The 16454-nt window shown below is 38.6% G+C and overlaps 1 protein-coding gene across 1 annotated transcript in view; it reads left to right on the top strand.

Annotated features, from left to right (window-relative positions):
• The window catches only part of LOC136858001 (protein FAM169B), a 44098-nt gene extending 33346 nt beyond the window's left edge, over positions 1 to 10752 (top strand). The window contains exon 6 of the mRNA XM_067137183.2: positions 10111 to 10752. Coding sequence (XP_066993284.1) covers positions 10111 to 10250 — 140 coding nt within the window. The 3' untranslated portion in view covers positions 10251 to 10752. The remainder of the gene's footprint in view (positions 1 to 10110) is intronic.
• The last annotated feature ends 5702 nt before the right edge of the window (positions 10753 to 16454 follow it).

The raw sequence follows: 16454 nt of genomic DNA on the forward strand, positions 1-16454 counted from the left end.
TGTTACTATTATGGGTAAAGGGCGATTCATCCGAGTTGCAAAATGGAATGATTATCGATGGGTTTTTTTCTTTTTCTTTTTTTTGCTTTATGTCGCACCGACACAGATAGGTCTTATGGCGACGATGGGACAGGAGAGGGCTAGGAGTGGGAAGGAAACGGCCATGGCCTTAATTAAGGTACAGCCCCAGCATTTGCCTGGTGTGAAAATGGGAAACCACGAAAAACCATTTTCAGGGCTGCCGACAGTTGTGTTCGAACCTACTATCTCCCGAATGCTGCATACTGGCCGCACTTAAGCGACTGCAGCTATCAAGCTCGGTGATTATCGATGTTAGGGTCAATGGTGACAGTACTTCTGAAACAGCGTGTTTTATTTTTTATAGTTTTTTTACAATCTGCTTTACTTTGCACTGACACAGATGGTGATGATGGGATAGATAAAGGCTATGAGTGGGAAGAAAGCAACTGTGGCCTTAATTAAGGTATAACCTCAGCATTTGCCTGGTGTGAAAATGGGGAAACCACAGAAAACCATCTTCAGGGCTGTGGAGAGCGGGATTCCAACCCACTATCTCCTGAATTCAAGCTGACAGCTACGTGACCCAAACCGTACAGCCACTCACTCAGTAGCATAGTTTGTGACGTGTAAACTGCCGAGCAGTGCATGCCAGTGATGTGAGAGATAAATGTTGGCGACAGAGGTGTGTGAGAGCTGCCTGACGTGCTACAGTGGACCAGTTCACTGTCACAATGAACCAGGGGCCACCAGACGTGTGTCTGAAATGACAGTTTAGTAAACTGTGTGGGATATGGAGTCTGAAGCAAACAGATGGTTGCTACATGTCTTCCTTGGGGTATATGGGCTCTTCTAGCAAGACTATGCAACATGTCACACGACTAGAAATGATAGATAGTGTTTGGAAGTGCACGATTAAAGACTTGCAAGTACTTCTCTGGACTTAAACCCAAGTGAGCATATGTGGGACCTCCTCAATTGCAGTGTTTACATCATACACTTTCAAGCAACTGTGGGATGAACTGCAGGTAGCATGGTTTTTATTATTAGCTGGTGGTCATAATTATGTTACTCAACTGTGTATGTATGAAGCAGTTGTACACTTTGAGATAACAGGAGATGGAGACATGTCAGTCCATGCCATTTCATGCCAGTATATAGATGACAATTGCTTCATGCTCGTTGTCATTAGTGAAGCAACATGAAGAATCACTTCTTGTTATGGAACATGAGACAAAAATTTACAGCCCTTATGATTGGCATGCCTTATTTAGATGCACTGCTTATTTAGCCGATTGAATAATGATTTGTGTAAATACAATTTACAGAAAGAAGGAGCAAAAATAATGGAAAGGATAATAGAAAGATGATTGAGAGGAAAGATGGAAGGACAGTTAGAAGAGGAGCAATATGGCATTAGAAATGGCAGATCAACGGTGGACATCATCTTTAGTATGAGAGTTGATGGAGAGATTTTGGGAGTATGGCACTAATCTCGTGATGACATTTCTCGATATAGTAAAGGCATATGATAGTGCACCTAGGGAAAAGGTATGGAAAACAATGGTAAGAAAAGGAATTTGCAAACAAACAATGGAAATTCTACATGCTGTGCATGGCAAATGTTTTAGCTGTGTCCAGACCCAGCTTGGGGGAGGACAAAAGACAAAATGGTTTAGGAATGTTATTGAGCCAAGACAGGGAAGCGTGCTGTCACCACTATCATTTATTATAGTAATGAAGGAAATTGTGATGGAGTAAAAGGATGCATTTGGTGAAAGAGAGATGAAGGTAATATTATTTTCTGATTATTTGTGGTATGGGGAACGGATGCTAAGGAAGTACAAGAACTACTGGATATACTGAATGAGAAAATAGTGAAATACGGTAAAAATTCAGTCCAGAGAAGAGCAAGACTATGGCGATAACAAGAGGTGACAGAGTAGGGAGAGAAATCATGAATATTGGAGGTCAGAACTGTGAAATTGCAGACAGCTTCAATTACCTAGGAAGCAAACTAATGCAAAATGCAAGGCTGGGTATAGAGATTAGCAAATGGTGCAACAGGCAAATGCATTCTACCAGAATGTATGGAATGTATTTTGGAAGAAGGAGGCAACCAGGAAGTGTAAGGAAGTGATGTACAAGATGTACTATACACCCATATTAACATATGCAGGAGAGATCTGGGCGTGACAAAACGAGAAGAGAGTAAAATTTAAGCCAGAGTGAAAACAAAGACAGAGTGAGAAATGAAGATGTCAGAAAGGAAATTGGAAAAGTTGACTGACAGAATAGAGAAGAACAGACTAAGATTGTTTGGATATGTACAGAGAATGGAGGAGGAAAGGATACCAAAATAGATGATGGAAGATAAGTTTGAAAGAAAGAGAGCAAGAGGGACACCCAGAGCAAGATGGACAGACTAAATCAAAACCATTATAAGAAGAAGGGATCTGGAATGGAACAGAATTACAGAAGAAGAATGTGGAAGGAGAGAGGGAGAGAAGTACTATAAAAGCCCCAGCCTGATTGGAGCAGGATAAGGGGAAGTGATGATGATGATGATGATGGAGCTCCACTCTAGTGGCATGCTGTTGCTTACCATTATTTCAGCAAATTGTTACTTTAACCAGTGGATTGATTGATGACTTACACTGCTTTGTAATTTCTCAGCTAGGTCATCCATGTGACCTTTTCCTCTAGCATTGTTTCAGAAATGCTGTATACTTGCCATCATTGCCTTTAACTTCAAAGTGGTTAATATGCCTTCAAACCATCACAACTTTTTAGAAACTAAAAAAATCATGTTGTTACAACCATTGCGTATTGACATTGTAACTTGGTGAAGTTGAGGTTGCTAAGGGACGTCACATAGAGCATTTAAAAATGATATGAAGTTTTTTTAATATTGATGCAACACCTACCATTTCAGGATTGAAATCAGGTGAGTCATTTTGACTCATTTGTTTAAAACAGAAACTGATGATTTGATGCTAACAAGCTCTAGTAAAATATGTATAATACTATTCTTTAAGCACATAGATATTCGAAATGTGAAATGAGAGGAAAGGATATTAAATATCAACTGTAATCAATTTAACTCTAACTTTATACGCCCATTTTCTAATACTAATATCATAAAGAGGAAAAATTTGTATATTTGTTTGTAACAGAAAGACTCAAAAACTACTGAACCGATTTAAAAAAATACTTCACCTATAGAAAGTTACATTGCCAGTGAGTAACATGGGATGTATTTTATTTTCAAAACAATTCGAGGGGGGGAGATATAAAAATAACAGGCTAATATAGGCTAAATATTAAATTTGTCGTACAAGGAAGAGACAGAGCTCATTTTAAGCCCCTTGATGCAAAGAACAAAACTCGGTAAGCCCTATGGAGATACTGGCATCACACTACGGCTGCTTTAGGAATCAGATAAAGAAATGAACTGCCGTAACCATGGCAACGTCAGCTCCAGGATTCTACAGCAGCGAAATTATCTACAATATATCACAAAAACCTAACATGTTACAGACATGAAAATTTGTATTTAGAATCCCCTTTAAAAATAACACAAATATTCGTTTTCAGAAAATCCACTTGGGTGTGTATGTGGGTGTGTGTGTGTGTGTGTGTGTGTGTGTGTGTGTGTGTGCGTGTGAAAAGAATTGAGGAAGGAGTTGAATTATTAATATGAGGATACATTATATCTCAGAAAATGAAGATGTTACAGACGTTAAAATTGGTACTTGGAATCTCCTTTAAAAATGAACACACTTTTTAGAAAATCCATAAGGGGGTGAAAAGAATAAAAAAGCGGGTGTATTTTTAAAATGAGTATTTTCTTCTTCTACCACTTTACCCACACTTGTAGGGTTGGGGGTGCGAACTGTGCATACATGTGGATTTGACCCTGTTTTACAGCTGGATGCCCTTCCTGACAGCAGCCGTATGTGTAGGGATGTAATTACTATCGCGTGTTCCTGTTGTGGTTGGTAATGTGGTGTGTCGAGTGAATATGAAGAGGAGAATGTGGGGACAAACACAAACAACCTGTCTCCGAGCCAGAAGAATTAATCACACGCGATTAAAAACCCCGACCTAGCCCGGAATCGAAGCCTGAACCCTGTGAACCTAAGACTTCAATGCTGACCACACAGCCAAGGAGTGGGGCAGTTTTAAAAATGAGTATATCTACATTGTATCTCATAAACGTAACATGTTACAGACGTGAACATTGGTATTTGTATTCTCCTTAAAAAAAAAAATGTAAAAATAATAAAGAATTGGGTGAGTTGGCCATGCACGTAGAGGTGCGTGGCTTTGAGCTTGCATCCGGGAAATTGTAGGTCCGAATCCCACTGTCAGCAGCCCTGAAGATGGTTTTCCGTGGTTTCCCATTTTCATACCAGGCAAATGCTGGGGCTGTACCTTAATTAAGGCCACGGCCGCTTCCTTCCAAATCCTAGGCCTTTCCTATCCCATCATCGCCATAAGACCTATCTGTGTCGGTGCGACGTAAAACCCCTAGCAAAAAAAAAAAAGAAAAAGAAAAAGGGAAACGGGTTCTTTTTGTTCTTGGAAAATCAACTTAAGCTGGAGTTCGAAAATTAGTGAAGAAGGAGTTGAATTCTCTTTATGAGGATATATCTCAAAAACTAAGATGTCACAGACGTGAAATTTGGTATTTGGAATCTCCTTTAGAAATAAAGAAATTTTTTTTTTTTTTTCAACATAAAAGAGGACTATTTCTTACAAATAGAGTTCCATTTCCCGTGTTCCAGATTTAGGTCTGCCAGTAGCCTGATCATCTTAGCCCCAAAAGGCAATGTCACAAACGCGATTTACAAAGAGGGGGTAAATGAAATGCAATTTTTCGGTGAGTTTTTATACTTTAGGGATTTACAAATAATGTCTTAGTGCAGTACCGAGAAACAAGTAATTTTTATCAAATTACGAAATCCTCGTGGGCGAAGCCGTGGGCAACAGCTAGTTAGATATAATTTAATTTTCTGCTCTACAGTATGTACACAGTACACATGTACATACATCTTCATTATGGACTGTTGTGCCTTTCAGCATTCGGCCTGCAAGCCTCTGTGAATTAACCAAGTGCCTCCACAACCCTCTGCTTGCAACTAGCTCTGAGACCTTGTTCACTTCCACACTTCTTATCTTTAAATCACTAAAACCTGATTTGAACTATCATTGCCTTGGTTGCTAAATGCATTATTCTCCTAGATAACCCATCCTCCTCCATTTGCCTCATATGACCCCAACACCAAAGTCAGTGTACAGCTTCATCCATCGAATTCATTCCTTTGTCTCGTCGCTCAGATTACTGTATTGACATTGTTCTCTCCTGTTTGTACCAGTAATCATTCTTGCTACTTTTATGCCTGTTACTCTTTTGACTTATGAAAAAGATGTCCCGAGTCTAGCTGTCAGTCTCGTACAGCAAAGTCGATTGCAAATGACCAACATAAAGATACTCGTAGTTTCGTCTGAGAGCTCACATCTTTCTTCTATTCATTGGGATTGAGAGCTTATTCAGCTAGCTTTGCTGCACCGTGATTCAATTTCGCTTAGTATTCTAATGGGATAACATGTTAAATACTTGAAATGATCTATCTGTTCCAGGTTTCTTTCATACTCTACTCTTTGAAATGTTAATTTTCATATCATACTTGCTGTATCTCTTTTCAAGCTCCAAGATTTTAGATTGCAGAATTTCAGCACAGTCTGGCCTTTAAAATAATGAAAATAATGAGTGATGACTCTCAATTCATATTAGGTGCTTAAGATGGTTTTGTTTGGCTGCCCTGTGAGCTTCTTTGTGTAGGAACCACCTGATTGTGATTCTGAGAATGTCTTGTTTCCTGTACCAATATGATGTAATATCTTTCAAGGTTCAGAGGGCCTAATAGCCAATTGATATAGTCATTGCTTATTCACCAAGTTGGTAGCAGTTGAAATTGCACCCAATGTACATGGGATTAAAAAAGAAAAGAAGTCAAGTTGTATGGTTCTGGAGGTTCTGTGGCTATAATCATAGAATAAACTGTCACAATACTGCAGCTTGGATTGATTTCCTTCATGTGTTTAACGCAAGTAACATTACCTGCATAAGATATTGAAATTAATATGTTAAATGACAAAAATCGTTGGGTGCATATCACATAAATATTATATAACTAGCTGATGTACCTTTGCTTCGCTATGGAATTCTCAGAAAGACTGTGGTTTTCCCAACTGATGTCAACATAGATCATTACAATGACTTCATTAGGAATGTAGTGATTAAAAGCAATGTTATCATATAAAATACTTGATCAAATTAAAAACTGCACATTTTCTCACTTTTAACGAACAATACTACGCTGCCGATGTAACAGTCCAAAGTTCCAGAGCTACACTGACCAGGCTGCAGACAGCCGTGAACACTCCCCTGTCATTATTCCATTAAACATGCACACTGCTCATTCTAATCGGTGCCTTAGAGTAGGGATTGAATAGCTGGAATGCTACGATGAACCAGTGTGTTACGTACCGGTAGTATCGGACAATTTATAAACCAGAGGAAAGGAATGGCATGCTAGAGAAGAGAGAGATATAACTCCCCAGCTACTTCCCGCTAATATTCAGGCAGGCTGTTAGAAAGGTATCTAACTCCCCAGCTACTTCCCGCTAATATTCAGGCAGGCTGTTATGCTCGGTATGCAGCAGTAATCCAGTCTATCAAAGATGAGGGGCAGCAGAAGACACAAAGCACATCACAACACACAATGTTCAATGTAACGTTATTGTTGATGAATTTTATGAGCTTTCTATATTGTAGGCCTTCACATTTAGTTTTTGTCTGACTCTGTGATATTAGGGCATCTTATAAAATTATGTATAGCGTAGACTGTAATTCCTTATTCCCCGACATTACATAACGATTTTCATTAATATCTGTTTACCCATTTTCTCGTGACTCGGTGCTGATATGGACTTGGCAACAAAAATCCAAATTCATGAATATCTCTGTTAGCATAGCCGGTACAGTAAAAATGTATAAGACGTAAATGATTAGAAATTTAATACTATATAACTTTATCGACAGGACCACTAGTAACATAAATATTTGAGAATTAAATTTTAGGCCTTCCCCTAAACTACCATTTCACTCAGCATGAATACAATTATTTATGGCCTAGATTGTAGTGACTTATCTCCTGACTTTACATACCGATTTTCATTAAATTCTCTTCAGCTGTTTTCTCGTGATTCGCGTACATACATAAAGACAGACAGACAGAAATTACGGAAATTGAAAAAATTCATTTCCTTGTTACTGTGGACACGACCGATACAGAAATACAATTTTTTAAAATTCTGAGCAATGTACAGACAAAACTCTTATTTTATATATATAGATTGATATTATAAACCAAAATTACTTTATTGATTCCAAAAATCTATCAGCGAGGCATTCAACAACTAGCAAAACAAAAGTATACAGAAATGGGATAGGTCACTCAGATCAGCGTAATTAGATTAAAGTGGAATAGTGGTGATGCTGACAGAAAAGTACTTGGAATACGGAAGAAATCTTGTGATTGCATTTGTGGACATTGAAAAAGCATAGGATAGTGTTCCTCCAAACAAGATATGGGAATGTCTGGAAGACCTAAAGGTGCCAAAGTACTTAATTGACAAAGTCAAGATGCTATATCAGAATGGTTTGAAACAAAGAGAGGTTATTAAATGTTAAACAATTGACAGTTAATATTATCTCCATTAAATGTGAACAAGATTTGGACGTCACATTAGTACTTTAAAACATGGATGGCTTGATCACTCCATTGCAATTGTTATGTAAATAATATTTACTATGATTAATCCTAATATAGCATCCACTCAGAGCTCTGACTTGGAGATAGAATTCATGGCTGATGATGCCTGCAATGCCAGGCAAAACATGTACCATACTCAAACTTAATGTAATGACATTGTTATAGTCATAAAGACTTAACTAGTATTGAAAAGGTGGTTTCAATGAATTAATTGTTTAACATTTAATAATTGAATTTCAATACGGTCAAAATGAAAATAATCTCTTGTAAACAAAGAGAGGTGTCCAACAAGGAAGTGCTCTGTCACCACTCCTGTTCGTAATAGTAATGGACAAGGTCATCAAATCTATCAAGAAAATGGACAGTGAACCAAACGCCCTGGTATTTACTGATGATGTGCTTTTATGGGAAGAGACAGAAGCTGAAGTTCAGAAGAAACTTAATGAATGGAACAACACATTCAGAAATTTTGGACTGAAGATGAGGCAAAACAAAGACAGTGGAAATAACCATCAACAGGGAAGGAACAAGCTCAAATATATTTCTTGAAGGAGCAAAAATCGAATCAGCTTCCCACTTCAAGTACCTCGGAAGCACAATCTCAAAAGACAACACTGTTAGGCAGGAAATACTCAGCAGGACACAGAAAGCATCGAACTTCTACAGTCAAGTCAGAAATCTTCTCTGGGACTGCAAAATACCACAGAAAGCGAAAACAATCATGTACCACACTTACTTCGTACCAATCCTCACGTACGGTTTAGAGACATGTACCCTACTAATTAAAGACTTCAGTAGAATCCAAGCAACTGAAATGAGATTCATTAGAACCATGAACCAAACTACCAGAAAAGACAAGATCAGAAATGAAGTGAATAGGAAAGTAGCTGGTATTGAGGTTCCTATTACTAGTGTCAAAGAAATGCAGACTTCAGTGGTATGGGCACATAATGAGAATGAACAGGGAAAGACCTGCCAGAAAATATTTTGACCTTAATCTCTTAGGAAGAAGACCACAGGGAAGTCCAAGAAAACATTGGAGACCGTAAGATCAGATGTGGAGGAGAGAGGATACAAATGGGAGGATGTACTGGATCAGAAGATGTATGAAGACAGAAGGAGATGGCGAGCGCTTGTACACCACAACCGGGAAACTGGAGTTGGGAAATGATGATGATGATGAGTGGTGTAATTTTTTGAATTAGCTGATATTCTTTCTTTATTATTGGCTTACCTCTTTGTAGTGCCTTTGTTGGCGAGCTGTAGTGTTTACAGTGTGCTATGTCTTCTGGTATGGGCTATAATTATTTTTTTACTTTCATTGATCTATCTCAGTCTCATCCTTGGCTTTGACAATATGAAAGTGACTGAGGTATGAGCGATGCTGCTAATACCATTCCTTATCCAGCCAAACCCTGTAATGAATGGTGTGAAAATATTGCTCATGGGGTCGGTTAGTGCATGCATTTCTGTGGGATTGGCAGGCTGATATGTAATAGCAACTTCTGGCTCACTCCCCATTTTCCTAGTATGCCTCTTTAGTGATGCCTAGGCTATCATTACAGATGTTGGCAGAGCTATGAGGATCAAACCAGCTTTCGGGCTGAATACCCAACACACACACATACATACCTCTTTGCAATTTATTTCCTACAGAGCATGTTGGCTTTGCAGTTTGAGGGTGTAGGCATTCGGAAGACTGTGGTTTTCCATGGTTTCTTATTTTCACACCAGGCAAATGCTAGGGCTATATCTTATTTAAGGTTATGGTTGCTTCCTTCTCAATCCTAGCCCTGTCGTATCCCATCGTCACCATAAGATCGTAATGACATGTCAGAGTTGGTGCGACGTAAAACAAGTAGGAAAAAATACAATTACTTTTTTATGCTAAATATAATTTTGTGTTGTGGGTCAAGAGATGTTAGGTATAGGTTTGACTTATATTTGTTCCATTGGTTGGTCTTACATCTTGTAAGTAGTTCAAAATTTTAGTGAGATTTAAGAAAATAGATGGTAGACTTTCATTATACCCAGTTGTCGAGTGTACATCCTGACAATTTCAATTTCTAAAATGTTTATTTGCTCAAGTAGTTGAAAGAAAAAACTTTTTCTTCTGGTCACATTTTATCTACTTTGAATTTCTTCCAGACTAGTATCTTGTTTATCAATCTCCATTCTAAGAAAGTGGAACCTTTGTATCAATCATCCAGAAATTTTTCTGTTAATATGCATTTTTATTTTTTAACAGTGCTGAAGAAGTACCTCACCCAGCAACCTGAACTCCAGAATAGATTTTGGGAAATTGAAGGAGCAGGTGAAGAGGGTCAACGAAAACTGATATGGTACTCGATACTAAAGGAGACAAATAGAAAGAGGAAACATACTTAGTAAGAACATCAGGAAGAACTTCTACTACCAACAATACAGGGCAGCACATCCTGAAGAAACCAACCCCAGCAATGAAAATATATTGTCAAAAATTCCTAATAATGAAATGCACACTCTGTAACCTCTAGGTTAAGGTAGTATCTGTCACAGTCTCCAACTCTTATTTACTAGTAGTGTAGCTAATTTGAAGAATGGAAAATGCTAATCCATGTGAGCCAATCCACATTGCTACACTTTTTGCTACAGTTCCTTTGTCTTTAGTTTTGAATTGTTGTCCTCCTTGAAATACCTTATTCAGTTCTTTGGGCATGTGTGATGATGCATGGAGATCCTGTGGTACTTAAGAGTAGAGGAAGGAGTGTGTCATGTGGTGAGTTAGGGGAAGACCTAATCAATAATTTAAATACTACTTCTAGTACTACTAGTACCATTTGTTTTATGCCTCTCTAACTAATTTTGTGGTTTGGAGATGCCAAAGTTTGTGGAAGTTTTGTCTCATAGAAATCCCTTCATGTTCCAGTAAATCTACCAGCATAAGGCTAAGAAAGTGGAATCTTTGTATCATTCATCCAGAATTTTTTCTGTTAATATACATCGTTATTTATATGTGTATATGTACCTCTAGGTTCAGGTAGTAGTAGTAGTGCATGTGGAGAAGAGTAAAGGTCTCTCACATCTAACAAGGATTCCTTGTCAACCAATTTGCTCCCACAGAGAGCTTATGATGTTTCATTAAGCAAGATTATGTAACATTATCGTCATCATCATCATCATCAACGTCCCACTCCAGTCGCCCGGGTGTGGTTATTATGTAACAATTCAGTGCATATTGCATTCCATATCTTTGTCATAGGTTAAGAAGAGATTTTGATGCATCTCCAGGAAATTTACTTAACTGAAGCTTATTTTACATGTGTTAAAAAATGGTCTAACCAGAAGCATTATTATTTATTCTTTTGAAATGTCTGAGGTTGTCAGATTGACAAAGAGTATCATACAATACAAATTTAGAATAAAAAGGTACACAGTAAATCTAATTATAATGTAAAGAAAGCAATCATTAGAGACTATAGAAGAAGCAGGTAACATATGAAAGATTTCAATGATTTAGTTAGGAGGGTGATACGTAAAAGTGATATCTCTAGATCGATATTGAGGGTTTCAATGTATGTATGCCCAAGCTCACAATGGTCTCATGCGGCACACCAAAGAGTAGTGATGGTTAACGCTTTCGCTCGAGACCGACATCATAGATCTTGAGATTCTCGCGAGAATCTCGAGACCGATCGTCCTGTAGTGCAAGCTGTGCGACGTACCAGTAACTAAGACTGTAAACTTGATAGTATATCATTGGCAGTTATTGCGTGAAATAACGTTCTCATATGAAAACGTGTGCGCCAATACATTTTGTCAAAAGCCAGGAAAAGTACTGCATGTTCAACTATGAACCCCTTTAATACCATTAACGAAGGTGAAAACAGAATGTCAGTACCTTAAACTGTTCACGACTTATTTGGAGTGGACATTTTAGCTGAATAACAATGCATAATTTGTGAATAGCTGTAGATAGGATGTACACCTACTTGGATACTAGAGGCGTGCATTATTCGAACCTGAGACGGGGGAGATGTGCTTTGCTACATATGCAACCCCCATTACACGAGCGGAACGTGTAATCTAAAATGCCCGACTTTGCTCCAATTCTTTCAGCAGGGGTGATGGGGAAATGCTCTCGAGACCGATTCTCGTGTGCTGTGAGCTGTGCGACGTCCCAGTAACTAAGAGTGTAAGCTTGATAGTTATCATCAGCAGTTCTCATATGGAAACGTGTGTTACGATAAGTTTTGTCAAAGCCCAGGAAAGCACTGCATGTTGAACTATGAGCTCCTTAATACCATTAACGAAAGTGAATACAGAATACCAGTATCTTAAACTGTTCACGAGTTATGTCAGGTGGACTTCTTAGCTGAATAACCTATATAATTTGTTAATTGTTATTAGGATGTAAACCTACCTGGATGCCTTACAGTCGTTTTCGGCAGGGTAGCTTCTTGTGATTCAGACCGGGCCGGAGGTGTTCTGTGACGATTCCTCTCCACTGATAGGCCTATGCGTTTGTGAGTGATGGATCATCCCAGAAGTATTTCCGCCGATGTATTTTACTTCTTTTGAATAAGCAACACAGTGGGCTGTGCTATGTAACATCTCTTAAAAACCGACATCCACGACTTATGTTGCGCTTCGGACATCGTCTTCAAGTTGTCGCGTACAGCTAGACACAATTTCACATGGCACCGTCATATATCGAGGTACCTAATTATGACGCGAATACTCTAACATTATAAGGAATTATTTCCTTCGTCACCAAAATATCGGTAAACACAAGCAGTGGTCATATGTTATTGAATGCGGGGTCTGATAACTATGTACACCAACCTGTCGAAAGAATTGGAGCATTTTAGATTATACATTCCACTCATGCGTAATGGAGGTTGCATATGCAACAAGCGCATCTTGCCTCGTCTCGAGTTCGAATAACGCACGCCTCTAGTATCCAGGTACGTGCACCTACAGTAGCCGTTAGGTTCTGTACTTAAACCACTCATTCGTGTACCTACCAGTGCATACAATGCCAGAATGCGTATCCTTTATAATTATGTTATTCTGCGTCAAAATAGACCTCGGTAGAAGTGAACGCCCTAGTCGCTTGTTGACATGTATTTACGAAATTGAGAAGGCCCATGGTTGGCTATTCGCATACTCAGCACAAATAACATTCAGCTCCGACTACCTGTAGGCCTACGGCACGCTGCTCGCCGCACAATGCGGGGACAACACTCTCGAGATATCTCGAAATTTCTCGCGAGAAATAGTGCCTGCGCTGGTCTCGAGAAATCCCGAGAAATCTCGAGACCTCATCTCAGACTGCCCATCACTACACCAAAGTGACCAGTTATTTAGGAATGGTGCCGTTTTGCACCCAGCATGAGCCCTATGACCTCAATGTCCTCAAGGTTGTACTTGTTCAGGTAATTGTTGATGAATATATCCTCATTTTTTCTTTGTCATTTTCAGTAGGCTGTTGCGTATGTGATTCAAATCTGATCATCGGATCGAGAAATGAAAACATTTTGGCGAAGGTTTGAAGGTGATCATGTTGATTTGTCTTGTTTCACCATCAGCTGTGAGGCCATGAACCTCTTCATGTACTAGATGCCCCTTTTCACGTAGCATATCGGCCAAGGAAGACCGGATATGATAATGTCTGATGTTTCATAGGCATTTGCCGAATGGGCAGGATCATACGACGTGTGTCAAAGTTTTCAAAGTTTCAATCTCACCATATCCTCTGCAGTGATTACTGTGCTTGGATCTGCCTCGTATGGCGTGGACAGGGGCTAAATACGCAGTAATTTTAAGAGCATCTTTCCATTCAGTGTTTGTGAATCTGTCCTGCTTTCTTATCCCCTGGTTGGCTGGAGTAAATTTTTCCTGTACACATGCCTTTGCCTTTCTGGTTTAATAGGTGCAATTTTTTATATTCCTGGTCTGTAAGAGATCTCCTGATTCTCATGGTATCCAACAGGCCATCACATATCTGCAATTTAGCAGCAGTTTCAGTAAGACATTCGATGGTAAGCACTGATGCGCAATGTGTAGTTTCAACTTCTCATTGCTGCGTTGTTCTTATTGCCAGCTTTGTAGAGCTTTACAGCTATTGATCTGTTGTAAGCTGCTTTCCACCTTGTCAAAAAAGACCCAGACCTTTAACTTCTTTGGAAGAATAGATCATTGCATCCAGTGTGTTGGCTGGAAGTGATAAAATCTCTTAATCATTTTGTCGTCATCATCTGAAAATCGTTGGGGAATTTTTTCCATTGGGCTGGAAAGGAAATGATGTATTAATGTGGGACATGAATGAATTTATGATATTAAATGATCATGATATAGCCAAGGAGAAATTGCCAGGGCATTTAGTTTCTCTTGCAGTAAGGTGATAGATAATAGCATCAGCGAAGTTAACTCTCTGGAATTTGGATCCGGAAATGCTCCTTATAGTTGTTCTGTTTGATATACATAAGTTACCACTCTTATTAATGGCAATAGCTATTGATTTTCTGTTGTGTCTATTTTCAACCCTAATTTCTGAAATCTCCCAATTGCTAAGTTAGTAATTTTGAGAGCTGATTGATTGTTTCTTCCAATTATTGCAGTATCATCAGCAAAGTCTGGAGTTGTCAGAGGAGTTAACCTATCACCCTTAGCATATTCATTAGATACATTGTTTTCATTCAGTTGTCTAAATATGTGGTCAGTAGCAATATTTAATTAGACAGGTAACAATAGGAACCCTTGCATTACTCCACAATGCAAAATAAGTTTAGTCCTCCTCTGATTAAATAAAATGTTGACAGAAGTTCAGTCAGCCTTTATTTTCATATTATTTCATTTTGCAATATGGGATGGTGCACAACGGACTTGCCACAAGCAGATATAAGCAACAAGTAAAAGAAATAAGCTAATGCAGAAGTTTTTACTTACTAAAATGATCTTGTCTTTTACAGTAGGTGCCGACAGTGATGACCTTGTGCTTCAGTGCACTGTCGTGCATGCCTTAACATGTTATCATACACTTTGCACAGCTCTGCAGCATCAATTCTCAAAATTTCATTACTAATATTTTCCTTCAAGTCTTCTAGTATCTTTGGATTATTTTCACACACTTTTTCAATCAGACTGCTCCACAGATAAAAGTCACAAGTGGATAGGTGTGCCGATCATGGCGGCCACAATCCTTTGCTGACAGATCTTTCTTCATCATAGGTTATGATTTTCGTTTCTGTGTTGTTGTATAACTAATGTAATAGAGTTTGAGGGATGCCCCACCACTCAACACAATGTAAAATATATGAAATTTATTAAGTGGAAACCAGTTTTGACTCCCTTGGAGTCAACATCAGTTCTTGTAGATAATTAAATCAATGGGAATCTGATAACAATCATCATGGGGACTGCCTACATACATCTCCATAGATTGACAAAAAATCATGTAAAATTATACACACAATGGCAATAGCCTAAATACTTATCAATAGGTCGTCCTAAAACATAATGACAAATTATGTACACAATGACATGAACACTTGGCACTTTAAGAAAGATCTTGGATCTGTGTTAAAGGTATACTGTCGTGTGTTCGAACACATGAAGAACTCGTGAACAACGATGGAAATTTTCGAGCGTTGCTTCACTATTGTGCAAAAGGAGGGGACTTACTCCTTTCTGACCACATCAACACAGGGGGAGCACATACAATGTATACTAATCCAACAGTACAAAATGAACTTATCAGTTTTATTGGAGAGAAAATTAAAAGCTATATAGTTGAAGGAGTGAATAGAGCAAAGTTCTTCACTGTACTTGCAGATGAAACTGCTGAAGTTAGCCAGGTGGAGCAGCTTTCTTTGTGTATCAGATATTTTGACATTGATGTTAAAGATATTAGAGAAGATTTTTTTGACATTTGTTCCTGTATATGATGTGACTGGGGTTGGATTAGCACCTATCATCAAACAAGAACTTATGGCTTAGTGTTGGAAAACTTGCGCTTGCGTGGTCAAGGATATGATGGGACTGCAGCGATGAGTGGGACATTCAATGGAGTACAGACTCTTATTCGTGAAGAATACCCCAAAGCTTCTTACACACACTGTTTTTGCCATGTTCTGAACTTGTGCCTCAGTTACGCTGCACGCACTGATATAATTCATAACTGTTTTTGCACTATGTCAGAAACTACAGCTTTTTTCCGGGTTTCACTGAAACGGACATACATTCTAAGGAAAGAGCTTGAATCTGATGGGAAAGCTAACTCTGTGATTAGCAGGTATTGTGACACTAGATGGGTGGAATGACATGACACTGTCTCTGTGTTTTCCGAGTCATTCCTATGCATTGTTCGAGCCTTGGAGAAAATAAGAGACAGGTCATGACCAGTCTTCAAAAACCAAAGCAACAGGTCTTCACTCTAGATTATGCTGCTTTTCATTCATCACAACTCTTCTAACAATGAGCAAATTTCTTTCAGTAACTTGCAGGTTGTCTAAGTTCCTTTAAACGGAGTATTTAGATCTCTTTTTAGCCATATCTAAAGTTGAAGAAGTTGAGAAACTCTTCATGGAAATACGAAAACAGGCAGAGGAA

This window comes from Anabrus simplex, chromosome 1 (genome assembly GCF_040414725.1).
Source record: "Anabrus simplex isolate iqAnaSimp1 chromosome 1, ASM4041472v1, whole genome shotgun sequence".
Classification (NCBI taxonomy): domain Eukaryota; kingdom Metazoa; phylum Arthropoda; class Insecta; order Orthoptera; family Tettigoniidae; genus Anabrus; species Anabrus simplex.